Genomic DNA, 20,000 nt, shown 5'->3' with positions numbered 1-20,000 from the left:
AGGGTAATCAGGGACAAAATATGTGGAAAACGCAAAGTCATGTTAAAAATTTCAGGGGTAATCGTGAGCAGAAAATTTGAGAAGAAAAAGTTTTTCAGGAATTGAATGCAAAAGGTAATTTATAAAGATACGGTACAGAGGTTATTCAGGATATATTGTGTGGGAGGTACTTTGAGGCAAAAGGGGCCACGAACGGCTGATGTTTGCGGGAGGCAGTTTTGACACAGGAAAATTAATAAAACCTGCCAAGACAAATGAAAGAGTTTGAGAGCATATGAGAAGGGTGAAACAGAGTATTAGCAAGAGTAATGTGATGAGGGTAAATAGAAACCAGAAGGTAGAATAGCCTAATTGGTATGGTAGAATGGGAACAGCGGATTCACATTTGAGAATAGAGGTGTCTATGGAAGCCAAAAGTTTAACGTATTAATGAATTATTAGGCCAACTCTCCTTTATGGAAGTGAAGTGTGAATGTTAAACTATCGAAAAAAAGCTGAAATTGTTTAAATGAATGATTTGTTTAGTACATGTGGAATAAACACCGTTGAAAGCTCGAGGGATGGGGTTGGTTACCATATTATATGATCTTGAAAAGATTCTGTTTCCCACGATATTTTATCATTCAAAGTTTCTTCCTGATTATAATAATATTTGAATCTTTCAGTTTTTTCTGTTGCTCAAAACATTTCACTTTTCATTTTCCCTTTATTCGCATTACTATTTAAATTTTGCTTAGCTTTCATCGATTATTATATTCCACATTTCAAAAGATTTCTTTAGCTTCCTTTGTGGATATGCTCCACTCTTCTTATTTTCGCCTGTTACGAGTATTTCATCTAGCCGTCCTGTCAGTCTATTCATAATGAAGATATCATTTCGCTATAATCAAAGGGAAACCTAATTCAATTCGGTGACAATTTTTCTGAAAGTAATTTTTAAGCCTTAAAGCTCCTCTTTTAGTTATTTGTAAGATTTATAATGAAATTTTAGTAAATACCAATGTTAATTTGATAAATCATAAGAAGGAGTAATGTGTATGTGTGTGTGTGGAGAGAGAGAGAGAGAGAGAGAGAGAGAGAGAGAGAGAGAGAGAGAGAGAGAGAGAGAGAGGCAGAAGAGCCTGCTGCTTTCTTATAGCGAGTTGCTGCTAATCCTTTAACTTTAATTGAATTTATTAAGCTATCAATTTCCTGCCCTCTCAGCGAGAGATTGCCTTGTTGAAGTCACATGGTTTCACCTTTGGGTATTTTTATTCTGTGCCGAAGCCGTGTGAAGGGTGAGAGGGCTCACGAACTGGGTGGACGGGGAGGCAGGGGGAGGGGGTGTCTTTTCTCCTGGTTTGAGTCTAAATATCTCTCTGTATTCTATCTCTTTCTCATTATTACTTGAACCACTTTCATATTTCACCAGCTTTCTCCCATCTTGGTTTCCATCCTCTTCAATTATTATTCCGTAGTGCAACTGCTAGAGTTTTATTCATGGTGCAACCATCTAGCCTTGCATTCCATTTAATTTACTTTGCTTGTTTATAACTTACTGTCAGCCTGTCTAACTCATTCTTTTGACTGTCTTTACTGTTGAGAAGAGAAGCCATGACTGAGGTTGGAGTTAATATTTTAAGCAAATAGTGTGTGAGCCGTGGCGGTATGACATAACGATATATCGTGGGTGGGACCATTTTTTCGAACTGGCCCCTTTATTCCAGGTTTGGGTCAGTTCCAGAGGATAGGACTTTGAAACTGGCAGTTTGGATTCCGGAAAATTAAATGCACATCAGATTTTTTATTATTGCTGCCAGTGGAGATCTAGTTTGCTTTTGCAAGGCAGAACTAGGCAGTTGTCATTGTCTTCGAATTAGAAAAGGTATATTGAAGGAACTTGCTTCTTGGGAACTGGAATTTCTTGTTTATAACTAATTAAAAAAGTAACAACGACCAGTTTTTATTCTCAGCAAGCGAATTCCCGTTTTTCGTTAGTGTCGATGAGGAACTGAAATGTCACTTGCAAGCAACATTACCGCGTACAGCGGCTCCCCACAAATACTGGGTGATATAATTGCCAGCAGGTCTCGCTCAAGCCGCCTTTTAAGCAAATGACATCACGGAAAACCCCTGGGTGAGTAACGGCATCTGCAGACCTGTAATTATTCGTAATTGCTCTTAAAATGCTGGTGGTAGTTCAGGCTTAATCTTAAGCATTCAAGGGCACTCCCATCAATGGTGTAATTACAGGTGCTATTGCTGATTTAAATCGACATTATTAATGACAGTGGTTCCACCCTAATTAGCCCCAATTTGACCCTGTGGTTGAGCGCGGTGGGTGGGTGTATTAGGGAGGATATACTCCCTACATTACCCAGTAGGCAGGTAGTATCGTCAGTGCACATATGTGGTGCACTGTAGGCATTACTTAAGGACCTATGCAGCGTCCCTTCAACCCCCAATTGCAACCTCTTTCATTCCTTTTACTGTACTCCCGTTCATATTCTCTTTCTGAATTTCCAACTTCTCTAACACTTTTTCATAGCGCAACTGCGAAGTTTTCCTCCTGTAACGCCTTTCAAACCTTCTTACTGTCAGTTTCCCTTTCAGCGCTGAATGACCTCATGGATCCCAGCGCTTGGCCATTGGCCTAAATTCTATATTCCATTTTATTCTGTTCTACTCCCTGTATTACGCCGTGATGTGTTCTTTGAGTTCCCAAGGGCATTACTTTCTCTCTCTTTCATTTTTCATCCGTTCCCTTTTGACTTTCTCTACATAGCTGTCCAGCTTCTTCAATTTTTTCCTCCAACTTTCACTGAAAACAAATCGCTGTGAGAATTAAGATACCCCAATGGTCTTCATATACTGTCTGTGAGTGATGATAAAGTTCAGTTAGTAAGTTAGTAGGGTAGGATGTCGCGAATTTCACATTTCTAAACATATAATAATTGATAATATCATGCAATCGTTATTTTTATTATGGCAACAATTTAACGTAAATGAATGGATGAATTTAATATTCAATTCATTCCTTTATTCGTTATTTCATGTATGGGAAAGAATGTTTGCCTCTTTCTTTCTTTTTTTTTTTAATTTGCCTTAGTTCTTTAGTTCTTCATTGGAGGGGTGGGTAGAGCTTTCGGCTAGCACGCTGTTGGCCCAGCGTTCGACTCTCCGATCGGCCAATGAAGAATTAGAGGAATTTATTTCTGGTGATAGAAATTAATTTCTCGTCATAATGTGGTTCGGATTCCACAATGAGCTGTAGGTCTCGTTGCTAGGTAATCAGTTGGTTCTTAGCCACATAAAATAAATCTAATCCTTCGGGCCAGCCCTAGGAGAGCTGTTAATCAGCTGAGTGGTCTGGTTAAACTAAGATATACTTTGCTCCTTTTCCACTCATTTTTCAAAAACTATTTGTCCATTTCTAGATTCTGTATTTGTCCTTGGTACTTGTGATATGCGTCTCAGTGGGATACAGTTTAATGAGTTTAAAGATGGGCAAATCTAATACAGGTATCCAGCCTTCATTATTAAGAATGAGAGAGAGAGAGAGAGAGAGAGAGAGAGAGAGAGAGAGAGAGAGAGAGAGAGAGAGAGAGAGAGAGAGAGAGAATGTCCACAAAAAGCTAGAATGGTGTTGGTATTACGAACACTCTCCCCCCCTCTCTCAGATGGATAATCATATTAATTATATAAATTCGCAAAGATTTTATGAGTTAAATGATCTGTCCATATAAATATCCCCTCTTATATAGGTAAATTACCTTTTACTGTTTTCATTTGTTTTATTTTTATGATCAACTGAATTGCTTTTGTACTGTTATGTAAAGGAATGGCTCTTAAGCCATTTTCATTAGGTTATTTTACTCTCTCTCTCTCTCTCTCTCTCTCTCTCTCTCTCTCTCTCTCTCTCTCTCTCTCTCTCTCATTTCTTGGGGACGGGAACCCTCCTTGCTGCCTTGATCTAATTCCTTTTACTCTATGGACCCAGGGTCCAAAGTTAACCTTTAATCTTAGATGGGCAGTTTATGGGCTTATTTAGGAATCGATGTTACATCCCAGCAAGCTAATCTTTAAGTGCAGGAATAGAAATTTGTATAAATAAGATCTGTTGCATATAGACTTTCATAGCCTTTCTGCTTTTAGTTTTCTGTAAAAGAAAACTAGTGTGCCGGCTTTGTCTGTCCGTCAGCACTTTATTCTGCCCGCACTTTTTCTTTCCGCCCTCAGATCTTGAAAACTACTGAGGCTAGAGGGCTGCACATTATGGTGTGTTGATCATCTACCCTCCAGTCATCAAAAAATACCAAATTGCAGCTTTCTAGCCTCAGTATTTTTATTTTATTTAAGGTTAAAGTTAGCCATAACAGTGCTTCTGGCAACGATATAGGACAGACCACCACGACCGGCAGAGAGTATAATGGGCCGCGGCTCATGCAACATTATACCGAGACCACCGAAAGATAGATCTGTTGTTGGTGGCCTTGATTATACGCTGTAGCGGCTGTACAGAAAACTTGATTGCTCCGAAGAAACATTGGCTCATTTTTTACTTGTTTCTTGTATACCTCAAACACTTAAAGTGAGATATGGTTCATGAAGTACCATGAAATCCTTTAATTTTTTCCAGCTACTTATTGTCTTCCTCACAGACATATGCAAATTTATTTTTTGTTTGTTTTATTCCTCCGTTATACTGACGGTTTTGTGCAAATCTTCGAATTCGGGTATGGTTATGGCCGGCGAGTCCGCGGGCTTCATTAGCATGGTGGACCCGATTTCTCAGCGGCAGGTTTCCAGGACACTATAATGGAACTTTTATCCACGTTGGCTGCTTTTATAGCATTCAAAGTAGCTTTGGGTGCTGAGAAGTTAGCGAAGTGCACTTCGCCTAATAAGTTCCACTTCCTAATTCCCCATGTTGTGACGCCAGTTTTAGCAGTATAAAATCAATAGATCATTCAATACTAATTGCCCGTAGCGGGGTGGTGTCGTTAGTGCACCTTAAGAATGACCTCATAAGTCCTAGCGCTTGGACTTTGGGCTAAATTATATGTTCCATTTCATTCCACTTACTAATTGCATGGAAACACTAGTGACCTCTCTGAACTGGAGTGACACTCTCTGTCCCCTATCTAGCCTTAGGAATTTATTTCTTGCTCCCGTTTTTCTCACTCTTACACCATTTATGAGGCGAGTAAGTCTTCTTCAGGATTCAGCTCATTCTTCTTCCATCTCGCCTTGATGTCATTTTTCCTTAAAGCATGGGCTTTAATAGAAGAATCGGGTTGTCTAGAAGAATCAGGCTGTCTAGGAGAATCGGGTTGTCAAGAAGAATCCGGTTGTCTAGAAGAATCAGGTCGTCTAGGAGAATCGGGTTGTCGAGAAGAATCGGGTTGTCTAGAAGAATCAGGTTGTCTAGGAGAATCGGGTTGTCGAGAAGAATCAAGTTGTCTAGGAGAATCGGGTTGTCGAGAAGAATCTGGTTGTCTAGAAGAATCAGGTTGTCTAGGAGAATCGGGTTGTCGAGAAGAATCGGGTTGTCCTTCCCGAGAAACTTTTTATTGCAAACCCTTGACTCTACAGCCCAATCTATATATGGATATCAAAGTCAGTATTTGATCGTACCTGACGTAAAATGGGTCCAGCTCCAATTATTACGAGGTAAAAACAGTGCGTTTTATTGTGATCAAAAACAGACTCGGATTCCAATAGGTTTTCCTATAAAATGTCCGAGTTTTCTGTGACGTATTACGCGAAACAAGGCAGGGTTCCGCCGATACTCAAAATAAACCGTGAAACATCTGCTCTTGTTTTTTGCTGTAATTCTTTTGTTGATTTGGCTTTTAGGTTTAACAAAGGGTGCGTAGATTTAGGAATACTTTTTCTGCATAGTTATATATGGCGAAGAGAAAGATGGATTTTATGTATGCTCTTTTTACCTGTTGAATTTTTATAAATTCAAACGTCAAATGTACACTTGAAACAAACCTAAAATGCTATTAATTAACCAGCTGAGTAATCTTCCACAGAATAGAATAGAATAAACGAGAGAGAGAGAGAGAGAGAGAGAGAGAGAGAGAGAGAGAGAGAGAGAGAGAGAGCACTTTTGAAAATCAAGCGAATCAGACGGGCACCAAAAAAAGAGCACATTTAGCCAGTAATCCATTGAGTACAAACACAAATTCATTGCTACCAAATGAAGACTTAACTTACCGTAAAACGCAGTACACTACACAAAGGGTAGAACAAAACTACTTCACACTATTCCAACGGCAGGTGGGGTCCGAATAGCAACAGGTGAATCTTGGGCGGTAACTGGAAAGGTGGTCCCTGTCATGGTGGCGAAATGAAAGTTGCCGAGAGTAGTACAGGCTTGAAGTTGAGGGAATAGCGGGTGGAGATTGCCTCTTTGCTCAACCATATTGGTCGCTTAAGCAGATCTCAAGTCGATCAAGAAGTTAGCAAAGGCGCTTTCCCCGCGAGGCGGAGCAAGTTTACTCGCTGCCGGATATCGGGGAGATGACACCGAGCTTGGTTCGGCTCAGGCTTGGCTTGTGCAGGGTGAAGAAGAGCGTTGGCGAATTCGAAAAGGATTTGTGAAGTTAAGAAGTAGAATAATGACGCATTAATATGGCTTGGGCAGGGTGGAGAAGAGCGTAGGCGAATTCAAAAAGGATTTGTTAAGTTAGGGAAGTAGAATAATGACGTATTAATATGGCTTGGCCAGGGTAAATATAGGGTAGGCGAATTAGAAAAGGATTTGTTAAGTTAGAAAGTAGAAATAACGCATTAATATGGCTTGGGCAGAGTAAATAGCGTAGGCGAATTAGAAAAGGATTTGTTAAGTTAGAAAGTAGAATAATAACACATTAATATGGCTTGTGCAGAGTAAGCAGCGTAGGCGAATTGAAAAAGGATTTGTTAAGTTAGAAAGTAGAAAAATAACGTATTAATATGGCTTGGGCAGAGTAAATAGTTTAGGCGAATTCAAAAAGGATTTGTTAAGTTAGAAAGTAGAAAAATAACGTATTAATAAGGATTGGGCAGGGTAAATAGCGTAGGCGAATTCAAAGAAGATTTATTGCAAAGTTAGCTTGTAGAACAATAATGCATTGATAACAGTACGTTGTCTGCGAGAAACAACTAAAAACAAAAGCCCGATTTATGTGTTTTCATTCATTGGTGGGAGTCACTAAGACCTGAAGCTTTTGAATTCTAGGTACTAATATATTTTCCCATTTTAAACGGAAGTTAATTCACATAATTGTTGGTCACAGTGAATGAGCAATTTGTGTGTTGTACAGTATCCTTTTAGAGAACGATTTTTGAAAGTTAAGCTTACAATTTGGGTCTGGCAGTTCCAAATTGTAATGCAGATGGGCACTGGTAGTTCGTTATAGATATGGTTTAATGCCAATTATACCCTTTAACCTTTGCATTTTTATTTCCTGGATTTTGCTCCAAATTGGAGAGCTGTTACTAGTAATGATTGGACACTCCAAATACTTGGAAATTAACATTTTTCTTTTGCGTACACGTCTGTCCATATGAAAATGGTCATGTAAATTATACATGTATATATATATGTATATTTATATATATGAATGAATGTATGTATGTATGTATGTATGTATGTATGTATGTATGTATGTATGTATGTATGTATGTATGTATGTATGTATGTGTTGGGTAAAATAAGAAAAACGATGAAGTCGGGGTAATCTAAACTTTGCTCTTTTCCCTTTAGACCTTCAGTCATGTGGATTGATTTTACATAATTATTTCTTCGTATCCATGAATATTACAATTTTAAATATATATATATATATATATATATATATATATATATATATATATATATATATATACATATACATACTGTACATATGTATGTATGTATGTATATAAACTTACGAAAAGCCAAAATTTAGCCCTCGCCGTAAATTCCGGTCCCTAATTCGTATTGAATATTGGGTAGATATTTTTTTCGAATTCCTCTAGTGGCGATGGTGAACCTTAATTACAATTTTGTAGCAATTCTCGGTCGTGGCCTCCAATTGAATTTTTTGTGCGACTTATCAGAATCCCCGTTATTGGAATTATGACTACAACTCGAATTAAGGCCTCGGCTCTTGATATTTGCGAGATGAATATGAAATTTATAATTTTGAGAAATTCAGTCATATTATCCAGCAGGTAGTTCAAGTACAGGAGTGTTAGTTATTTAATTTACTTGTTTGTACTTTTGATGGGGCAGTCGGTGAATCGATTTGCGAAGAACACTAACAATAACGATAATGACATTAAATATGAGAAATTCAGTACTATATCCAGCAAACAGTTTAAGTTAGTAAGTTTTAATTATTTTATTTACTTGATGTTTCTACTTTTGATGGGTCAGTCAGTGAATTAATTTGCGAAGAACACTAAAAATAATGACCGTATGGCCTGAAATGTAATGCGGATTTTACTCTTTATAGCCGTCCTGTGGCTAAGTAGGCAGCGTGGTGTATTCCAGTATCAGAAGACGCCATTATGAGGTTGCCTTTCTTATGTGGGAGCAAGAAGGGATCCATTACCTCATGCCGTTCCCCCGCCCGATTAAGAAGCCAGATGAGTTAAGTTCAAATCCCCTATATTTCCTCCTCACTAATAAAAGATAAAAAAAAACCTTTCCTCCTCGTAGGGGGCTAGTGCCGTCAGTGCACCTCATGCGGTGCACTGCGGTCATTACGTAAGGTTCTTTGCAGCACGCCTTCGGCCCCTGGCTGCAACCCCTTTCGTTCCGTTTACTGTACCTCCTATCATATTCTCTTTCTTCCATCTTACTTTCCACCCTCTCCCAAAAGTTGATTCATAGTGCAACTGGGAGGTTTTCCTCCTGTTACACCTTTCAGACCTTTTACTGTCAATTTCCGTTTCGGCGCTGAATGACTTTGCAGGTCCCAGTGCTTGGCCTTTGGCCTAAATTCTATATTTAATTCAATTCAATTCCTACCTATCCCGATGCTCCTGAAATTAGGAACAAACTTTAAATCTAGTGAAAGCAGCATTGGTTCATGATAAGGATCTAAGTGCCAAAGAATTGAGTGAGGGTTTAAAAATTCATAATAAGATTGGGTGAACTCAGTATGTTACCAGTTATCAGCTGAGTTAGCTCAGTTAGCATGCAAGGAGTAATCTTCTTGAATTACATTGTTTTTGCTGTTACCATTTTATTATTGCTGGAATGTAATGTAGGGTTTGGAAATTCTGGTATGACGTATATTTATAGTATATATTTCAAATGTAAAATTTGAGTTCATATTGTCTATGTGAATGCGTGGTGCATGAATAGTTTTGCAACTTCAATGAAACCAGTGAGAACACCATCTTGAAAGCATCCTACATTCTGCCCCGTCCAAGGAACTCAGACAGTCTCATTCACCAGCAATGTTGTTACCAAAAATTGCGAGGGCCCTTTGATAGAAATGAATGGGGACATGTATTGAAGAAAGGCATCTAAAAATGAAAGAAGTATTTCAAGAAGAAATTTGTAGGTTTTTAAACAAAATTTGCATTCAAGCAGTCTTTTACACCAGTAGTGTTGTTACCAACGATTGCAGGAACACTTTGATAGGAATGAGTGAGAACACGTAGAAACACGTCGAAAAAATTACAGAAGTGTTTCAAGAAGAAAGTTGCAGGCTTTTTAACAACATTTGCATTCAAGCAGCTGACCACGAATCAGTAAATCTCTTGGGCCTTATCATTTGGGTGCTTGACAGTAAAAGCATCAGGAAAGAAGGATAGTGATTTAGAAAAGGAAACTAGATTCATGCAACTTTCGGGTGTCAGAGGAGCAAAACTAACAGTTTCCCACATACTTTGAGAGAGAAATAACACCTGAATGAAAATATAAGTTAAAGTTTCCCAGCCTTGGAATCGGTCAGCTGGACTGATTAATTCATGACCGACCCCAGCCAACAAGAGGATAATCTAAGAATTACCTGACCAAGCTTAGGAGTGCTGTGTGGATATTTCAGATGGAGCAGTAATAATGAACTATTTTTTAATACTTTTGAAGTATTGCTCACCTCTGTATCCAAACTAAGCAAGTACGGAATTATAGAGCACATTACTGTTTGAAGTTTAATGTTTAATTCTTGTCAGAACATTAATAGTTGTTTCACAGACATTTTTAAAGATAATTCACCGACTAGGCAGGGTATTTATGTTTTATTACTGTCAAGAGCTTTATGCAAAGCGTAAAGGGGATAATTCAGGTTGCAGACACCCAACCCGTGACTGGAGTACGATCTCCATTGCCTAACCGAAAATATTCACGATCGGCCAACGATTGTTGCCTTGTAACCAAAGTGACTTTCTACCACACACACACACGTCCTAACCTGCTTTTGTCCACCAATAGCATTTAAGGTTTGCATCGACTATACCCATCAATATCCATGTTGGTTTTCAGCAAGTCTGTGCATCTGAGAATGCTGACACTAAAATAAGTTATAGATAAGCTTATGGGGAAATGATGCTATATTCCACAACAGTTGTAGTACTGCATGAGGCAGAATTTATGGAGGCTCTGGATATAAGAGCATTGCCGTTAAAAGAGGAGCTTGTCTGACGAAGAAATCAAAAACAGATCCATTTATATTAGGGTATCTGGAATATTTTTTGATAGGTAGAACCTAAACCCAGATACAGTGGTAGGCAGTAATTAAGTACAACTGGTGTGTAATCAGTCATTAAACTAGGGAATTGTCCAGGACCTGAGATTCGGAGTAGACGCTAATAATGAATCCAGAATTATGATGACGGTAAAGTAAGTAAAAATCTCAGTTGATCAATATCCAGTTCTCAGGCACTATTTACCTAAAGAATAACACAAATGGAAAAAATGTCAAGAGAGTCTGCCTCTCTTTAATACTTCGTCCTTCAGCTGAATTTTTTTCTCACACACTCTTCTGTCCCCCTTCTCATTAGCTCCCCGACTCTCCTTATAACTTTGGCATCCGAGTCATATTAATTAAATTATAGTTCAAAGCTAGAGAGAGAGAGAGAGAGAGAGAGAGAGAGAGAGAGAGAGAGAGAGAGAGAGAGAGAGAGAGAATACGCATCCCATATCTCATATTCCGAGATGTTTTAACTAAACACTACGAGAATAATTGCGAAGATAATTGAAATGAGATATCTATTACAGTTATATAAAATGCAAATGAACTCCGTCTCTCACTCTTTATGTAACTACAAAGTTGAATTCCGAGGTCAATACTTCTTTGAAGTGTCCTGAATGCAAAGCAAATAAACTGGAAAATGAAAAGCTGGGATTTGTTTTCATCTCTTATCTGATTGAAATCACATTTTTTTATTTTTGCATCTTCCCTTTGATCTTTCGCGGCTGCTGTCCGGAGTTTTATTGAATTCATAGTTTTCTCATTCACATTTTTAATTCATTTTTTTTATTGGTTGGCAAGATGAAAGATGTCGTTCCTTCACCTTAACTGTACGTCGGCGTTATTTCTTTATTGTCATCTCTGCTTTTTTATGTATTACTTTCATTTTTCATATGCAAGACTTTCGTAAATGGTTGATTCTACCTTTGGTTTACCTTTTCGTACAGTATAACTGCTACTCTATCATGTCTTAACATTTGTTGGAAGGAGTGAATCTACCCAAAACCGTTATGGTGATTCGCTAAATGATGATTTATTTCACAGTCTAGTTAAATCTATCAGAGGCTGATATATCGCTCATTTGCCAGAAGAGTGACATGACGCAGAAATTGCTATTTTTCAGGGGAAGCAATTTAAAGTTTAAAATTCTCTATTCTCTCTATAGTGTAATATGGACATTTCATGCCCTTTAGCGGTTAGTATTACAAATACAAATAAGACGTTTTTACCACAATATGGAACAAAGAACGGGCTATCTTCCGGCATCAATAACTCAAAAAACAATTTTTTTGAGTTGTGTCACTCTTCTGGCAAATGAGCGATATATATAAAGTTGGGACGTATTTCACGTATTACGTATTATTTTGAAAGGTGAGATATGATTATCATACAACTAGAACCCGTAATTTTATCAGCTGGTTATTAATCACATTTTGGGAGCTAAGACTTAACGTTGGATCGTAACAACTAGTCAGTGATTGTAAGCCACACCAAAATGGTTCTTCCCCTAGGGGGGTTAGTGCCGCCAGTGCACCTCACGTGGTGCACTGTAGACATTACTTAAGGTTCTTTGCAGCGTCCCTTCGGCCCCTAACTGCAACCTATTCCATCCCTTTTACTGTATCGCACTTCATATTCTCTTTCTTCGGTCTGACTTTCCACCCTCTATAACAATTGTGTCATAGTGCAACTGTGAGGTTTTCCTTCCGTTACACCTTTCAAACCGTCTTACTCTCAGTTTCCCTTTCAGCGCTGAATGACCTCATGGGTCTCAGCGATTAGCCTTTGGCCTAAATTCTATATTCCAATTCCTAAAGGGTTCTTATTATGTCTTGAGAGTTATTCTTGCTGCCAGTGAACTCTATTGGTCAGAAGCTCTTGATTATATCACGACAGGTACCATTCCCCATGTTTTTTAAAACTGTGGTCAGCTTGTCAGTTCGTGAACTGAGAAGCGAGGAAGCCAGATTATCCTGATTCAAAGAATTGCATTTTATTGCGTTTTTGTCACAGTAGTCATATTCTTTGACTGACAAAGTGCGCAAGCGACCGGTAAAAAAAAAAAAAAAAACCTCCAGAATGGCATGTGGAGGTACTAAATGAATGTGTTTCTGACAACGATAAGATTAGTTTTGTGATAACATTACTTGGCTTATAGGCTTATCAGTAAGTCAACGTTAATACTATGGAATACGACGGAAAGGCTTATTAAATGAGCAGCTGACTTGAGTAATTGTGGAGATAAGACGTAATAAAGCCTGTGGCTGTACGTGTAGCTTATATGAGTTTATTTGTAAAAACTTTTATATATACTGTATATATATATATATATATATATATATATATATATATATATGTATATATATATATATATATATATATATATATATATATATATATATATATATATGTTACAGTAAGGCTGTGAAACGAGGATTTCACGAAATCCCTGAAATTTTCAGGCAATTCGTGAAATCACCAATTCACTTAGGGACATTTGATCCATAGGGGCTAGTACTAAACACGGCCAAACAGTGATTCATCTACACTGTTTCGCCGTGTTTAGTACTAGCCTCGGGGATCTAATGTTCCTGAATTGGTGATTTCACGAATTCCCGAAAATTTCAAATTTCATGAAATCCTGGTTTCACAATCTTAATCTTACTGTAACGTATATATATATATATATATATATATATATATATATATATATATATATATATATATATATATATATATATATATATATATATATATATAGGTGGTTGTCTTTTTCTGAAAACTTGAACGAATATCCAAATCAGGGTAGGAGAAGACATATCCCAGACGTCTTTAAGATGTTTTATTAAAAACATATGGCGCGACGTTTCAGGACTAGCGTCTCATTCTCAGGTTAAAAAGTAACCAACATAAAATTAACACAATTATTATTTGATTAAAAAAATAGTTGTAAAAGTTACAGAAATCTAAAAGAAAGGAAACAAACCATCACCAGAAAGGAAGAAAGGAACAGAATGGCAAGATGGGAGCACAGCCAGACATACAGAACTCACGAGAGGTACAAAGATGGCGAAGAAGACTGGGCATTTAAGTGGGTAACTGCCCGTTTTATGAATAATGACTAAAATTGTCAACATTTGGTGGTTTGTCGCCCAGCCCAGAATTTTAAAATCTTTGTCCTTGGTATTATGTTTGCAATTTTTTGTATGGTCTCGGATATTAGAGAACTCAGGATTTTTTTAACTTGACACCAGTTCGATAACTGACGCCCCTATGACAATCGATTCGCACCTTTAACAACCTCAGTGTTGATCCCACGTAAGTCTGCAGACTACGTCTAGGGCAGTCGAATTTATATACGACACCTGAGGTCATCAAGGGACTTAGGCTGTCTTGAAATTTGAAGAGACTTCTGATTGTAACTGGATTAATGGGAATGATACTCATTTTAATGGCAGGGGCATAATTAGAAATAAGATCTCGTAATTTTCTGTAAAAGTACTCATCAAATATATTACTAAAATTTTTTCATAGTCTGAAAGAAAATTTGTCTAGTTGCTTTTTTGTACGTGCATACTTGCCTGACTCTTTCTTAGTATACTGTAGATATATTTCTGGTGTATCCATCTTCTAAGAGATATGCACTGGTATTCTTTGCTGCTTGAATAATCGGGGGTGGATCCTCGTATGGACGTTTCAGTTAGTCGATAATGGTTCTTTACCTGAATGTCTTTTGGTATTCTTACTTACCAGGATGCCTATTGAAGTAGTATCCCTTGTTATTTACCGTTACACTTCCTTGCTTATGTGCCCAGTAGGGAGCTTTCTCTCTCAGTTGCGCTTCAATAGTAGAGTTCAGTGATTTTCTAGAATAATTTTCGAAAATTATTAAAGATCTTCAAATAACAAGTGCATTTGCTCCTGCAAGTTTTCAGGAATTGCATTCCCGTTAGGGGTTCCTGAATCCATCATGGATCAGTATGTCAGTTCTGTTGTTGTTGGCTACTCGTGTCACAGTGGGTTTATCGCTGCCTAAACCGGTTTCCTAAGGTCATTGCAAGTTTTTGAGCATAATTCCTGTGGTGTAATTGTAGAGCCTCATTCATATGCATCTTATCAATGGTTTTGCAAGCTCCGTTTTGCTTAAATTCACTGATCCAGAGACTATGAGCTCTGAGCTTCACTGCCGAACGCAGGTTTACCAGTGTAATGTTAAGCACTCACAGGAATCTGGAGTCAACGGATTTATTGCCGTGATCTGACCTGTTTTATATACTATGCTGGTGGCAATTTAGCTCTATGTAAGGTGACGCGAATGACGTATATGCACTTGCCTAGGGTGCTCTCTGATTGGCTGCTGAGCCTGGTAGCTAAACCTGGGTTCGGCAGTGAAACTCCGAGCTTACATCGCCAGTGATTTAGGAAATACCGCACTGTCTGGTATTGGAGGACATCCATTTAAAGACTGACCAAACTCTGGGTTTCTTAACTTCATAGATCAGAGTAGTGTTGAAATAGCAAAGTTATTACGGCTGTCATATTTCTCTCGGTTCCTGCCAATCTGGATCCTCATATATAAAAAAGACGGACACCTTATGAACACAAGAATACTTTTAGAATATTTAGCATCCCTTCGTCCCAAAGCCATTGTCTCTTGATAAAAATACGACAATCAAAATTTAGAGAAGTCAGGATCTGCCCATTATCATTACATTTTGATGACGTGAGAACAGCCTTCAGTACTGCGATGGCCTTAAAGCTAGTCATCATTTTAATGTTGTGATAACTACAGTCAACTTAGTCATGATTTGAGAACTAACTTCAGTTTAGTATGATGACTTGAAAATTGGCCTTGACTGAGTGTGATGCTATGAGAGCTGGCACAAGGCACAATGATTTGAGAATTGATGACGGTTTTCAACCACTACTCCTAAACTGACGATATGTCTCAATTATTATTCTGCATCAATGTTAGTCCTCATACTAACATTGATGTAGAATAATAATTGAGATATATCGTCAGTTTGGGAGTAGTGGTTGAAAAAGACGAAAAAAAGGAATTGGTTATACGAAATAAGACCATTAAAAATTTGTTTTCGCATTTTAATAACACCATCCAAAGACAATGTAAATAAAAATTGTTTTTCGAAGTTTAATAGTATCACCCATCAACTAACAAATACAAATAAATGTTAGGGTTACTCTTTATCAGTCTTACCAAGAGAGAGAGAGAGAGAGAGAGAGAGAGAGAGAGAGAGAGAGAGAGAGAGAGAGAGAGAGATGAATACCACCTCAGGGACTTCGTGTGAGGGAAAATGACTTCTCAGTCGTAAGTCTACAGAAGATTAGGACAGGTGAAGGGAGTCTTAATACCTAGAACATATATATTACTGATATGGTTCCATCATTTCCCATTGGTAATTACATACTCCCTTTGAGGTTTCTGGGAGAAGTTCTGTAACACGTCCCCTACCTCTCTCTTCTTCTTCTTCTTCTTCTTCTTCTTCTTCTTCTTCTTCTTCTTCTTCTTCTTCTTCTTCTTCTAATATTTTCGTTTGTCAGAGACATTTTCTTAATATTTTCTGTGCAAATAAATTTTCACTGAGCTGTGCAGATTTTAATGACATTTTGAAGACAATAAATTGATGAGTAGCCTAATCTGGTTCAATGTCGGGAGATAGATTATAATCGGAGGAATTCTACCCGGCTCCCACTAAAACGGAAAACTGTGTATCCCAAGGCCAAGAGAAAGAGAAGGTCTGCTCACTTCCCCCAAAATCTCCCATGTAGACGGAGCGTTGTTAACCTCCTTATTGCGTCAGCAGGCGAATTGCCGTAATGAGCAGGTAGTACCTCTAAGATACGTCATCGCCTACGTAGTTACCCCAGGTGGGAGGCGACTCCACCTAACTGGGCAGACCTTGTTGTTCTTGGCCTTGGTGTATCCCATACTGAATCTTCCTGTCATTATGACCAATAGCCGGTAGCACCAGATCATTAAAGTATGATGTTAGTTTCGTTAACGCTTGGTACCTTTATCTTCATATAATAACACCTCACTGGTGATATAGGCATGTCCCTACCTACGCTTTCCTTGATTTTATAACCGGGTTTTGTTTAAGAAGCCGGATTTTTTTATTTTTTATTTTTAGTACCTTTGCCCATCTCATAAGGTAAATAAAATACAACATACAGGAAAGGAAAATATACAGTGACGACTACATGGAAAATTCTGGATTAAACTGTGATATTTGTCAGTCGTGATTCAGTTACTTAGTGTACGAGAGATTACTTCTATTGTTCTTAGTGCTAATTTATTAAGACCTCAGAAATCTCAAAGTTTTTTTCCGATCATCAGTATGGAATCCCTAAAGCAAGGATAACGTGTGATGTCTCCTACCTTATGCATAATGATCCTCTTCAGGTAGTTTGTGGAATCCTGTGTAGATCCTGCTTGTGACGTCACTCGTCTCCGTACACTTATTTCAAGTTTTTCGGACTGGTCTGTTTCTGTTGTGGTTGACAGAGACACATTTCCCTTAACCCTGTCTCTAGTAGTGTTTCTCAGGTGTCTGTTCTTTCTCTTTTACCCATTTCTCTATTAGTGACTTTCTTCAAATTTTCGGCACCCCAACTCTGGTTCTGCTCTAGACAAGTCCTCCTCATTTCCCTGTCAGTCCGCTTGAGGAGTTCGTCTGCAGTTTTGCTAAATGTTGTGTAATGCTGTAAATTCGGATCTGAGTGTAATCTTCCTATTATCTTCCCATCTCTACTTCATACCCGTACCTGTGCAATAACGTTTAAGACTTATGATAATGAAACGCACTTATTTCACTCAGTATTTTGAGCTTAGGAGTAAGCAATATCTTTTCTGTAAAGATCTCATCATGGGCCTGGCTAAGTCCGCCTCTAGTAAACAATGCGCTGATTATGTGCCACATATGTACTTGTTTGAGGATTCCACATTTATAAGGGACTCATTCGCTTTTATTCTCAAACCTTATTGTTTCACCTCGTTTTCCTCTCACAGGTAGAATGGATTTAAAAGTTTTTAGTCTAATAAATGACCCAGATCTTACGTCGCTCCTGAAGTCTCTCCAGTTCAGAGGTTGGGTCGCAAATTTTGCCGTAATTTAGTTATTGTTGTGGGTCTTGCCTTTTGGGAACGTTCTTGTTGTCAAGCCAGGTTTTTCTGTCTCACTGATACTGTAAAGAAATCGGGATCAGGCCTTCCTGTCCTTTGTTTCTAGACAGTAGAATTCTTGTATTTTAATCATTTGGCTGACAGTCAGACTGCAGAGTGTAGAAATATTGTTGTTCTCTTATTGTTTCATGAGCATCGGTACTCATTCATGCTAAGATTGTGGTACATATGGTTTGCTAAAAGTATTACGAGTTATTTTTCATTAAGGGTTCGTCTACTTTATCATGAGACGAAAGCCCTAACGGCTTGCTGCCTTATTCTCGAGAGTATTATGTTTTTCAGGCCAAAATTCCAATGATCCTATTTTTGAACAAAATTGTACATAAGGTTTCTTGTCGTGCTGAAGATAAAACGTAACGTTTTGAAGGTGTGAACTAAATTGAAAAATTTTCAACGTGTGAAAGAAATGGAACAGAACTTTTGAAAGGTGTGGCGACTAAATTGAAAATTTTAAACGTGAAATGGAAAGAAAAAGGTGGAACAGAACTTTTCAACGTGAAAGAAATGGAACAGAACTTTTGAAATTGAAAATTGAAAATTTTCAACGTGTGAAAGAAATGGAACAGAACTTTTGAAAGGTGTGGCGACTAAATTGAAAATTTTAAACTTGTGAAAGAAATGGAACAGAACTTTTGAAAGGTGTGGAAACTAAATTGAAAAGTTTTCAACGTGTGACATTAGCAGTCTTGGAAATATGAACAAAATTGAGGGAAAGATTCCTGTAAGTCATGGAGAAATAGAAAAATCAAAATAGGAAGATCGTGCAAATTTAAGATTTTCACTAATCTACATTCATCCGCGACCCAAGACAGAGACCCATGTGATTTGATTGTGCAATTGTTGTAGCAACTGTATTAAAGGAGAGATGAGGTCACCGCTTAGTTGGATGAAGATTATCTTATTGTCCAAAATCGGATTACTCACTGCGCTGTAATAGGTCAGCATTTGATTGCCTGAATGCAAACATTCTCTGCTCGTTATTGTGCGTCCTGTTCTCGGCGTTATTACTCATACGTCGTGTGTCTTTATTCGTTCAAAGGTCAGATGTGAAATTCTGGGGTACGTTTGCCGAGGTTGGTGGACCAGATTTTGGATGGTTCCTTGCCAACGTTTAGTTTTATAATGAAGAGAATGAGTTAATGACCGTAGTTAGGACGTTTGGTGTGGGGTGGGGTGAGGTACATACTGTCCCCGATCCTATTAGTTGATTTTTTGCGAAAATGAATTGAGTATCTGTGCCTCTATTTGTAGCTGGATAGTGACCATATTACTTTTGCTATTAAATCATTGGGTGTGCCAAAGCCACTGTACCCGTGTCCTCGGCGGTCTTGTGTTTTTAGTTTGCTTCCTTGACGCATGTCTGGGATTTTTAATTTTGATGTTATTTGTTTATCAATTATTTATTGATAATTTTTAATAGCTACTGTAGAGAGTATATTAAAATTTGATTTTTCTTGAATGTTACCGTATAAGGATGCACTCTTATTTTTATTTGTTCATGATTGTTTCTTTTCTTCTTAATATTCTCTTTTTTGATAAGAAAATTTAGTTAAACAATGATGTTTAGGCCACGAACGTTGTGTCATTAATTATTATTATTATTATTATTATTATTATTATTATTATTATTATTATTATTATTATTATTATTTCATGTCTTTTGACATATGACATTGTATTAGAGATGAAGAAGGATGTCATAAGCTTTCAGGAACGTAATAATCTTATTACCTGAACTCAGACTTGATCCGGATATAATTCAGAATATGAAATCACCAGGTATCTGCATTCTAAGAGACAAGAATTTTGAGTTTTCTATAAAACTACTGAAATGGCTATTTGTCTGTCCGTCCGCACTTTTTCTGTCCGCCCTCAGATCTTGAAAACTACTGAGGCTAGAGGGCTGCAAACTGGTATGTTGATCATCCACACTCCAATCATCAAACATACCAAATTGCAGCCCTCTAGCCTTAGTAGTTTTTATTTTATTTAAGGTCGAGGTTAGCCATAATCGTGCGTCTGGCACCGCTATAGGTGCCAAGAACACAGGCTACCACCTGGCCGTGGCTGAGTTTCATCGAGCATTATACGCTGTATAGAAAACTTGATTGCGCCGAAGAAACTTCGGCGCACTT

The 20,000-nt window shown here is 37.8% G+C and overlaps 2 protein-coding genes across 3 annotated transcripts in view; one reads left to right on the top strand and one right to left on the bottom strand.

The window, feature by feature from the left end:
• The window catches only part of LOC136838729 (uncharacterized), a 249,377-nt gene that overhangs the window by 14,823 nt on the left and 214,554 nt on the right, over window positions 1-20,000 (top strand). The gene's annotated exons all lie outside the window — the stretch shown is intronic.
• The window catches only part of LOC136838923 (104 kDa microneme/rhoptry antigen-like), a 45,337-nt gene continuing 30,652 nt past the window's right edge, over window positions 5,316-20,000 (bottom strand). The window contains exon 4 of the mRNA XM_067104615.1: window positions 5,316-5,496. Coding sequence (XP_066960716.1) covers window positions 5,316-5,496 — 181 coding nt within the window. The remainder of the gene's footprint in view (window positions 5,497-20,000) is intronic.

This window comes from Macrobrachium rosenbergii, chromosome 5 (genome assembly GCF_040412425.1).
Source record: "Macrobrachium rosenbergii isolate ZJJX-2024 chromosome 5, ASM4041242v1, whole genome shotgun sequence".
NCBI classification, from domain to species: domain Eukaryota; kingdom Metazoa; phylum Arthropoda; class Malacostraca; order Decapoda; family Palaemonidae; genus Macrobrachium; species Macrobrachium rosenbergii.
The sequence above is the reverse complement of the archived record's forward strand: the minus strand, read 5'-3'. Positions and strand labels throughout refer to the sequence as shown.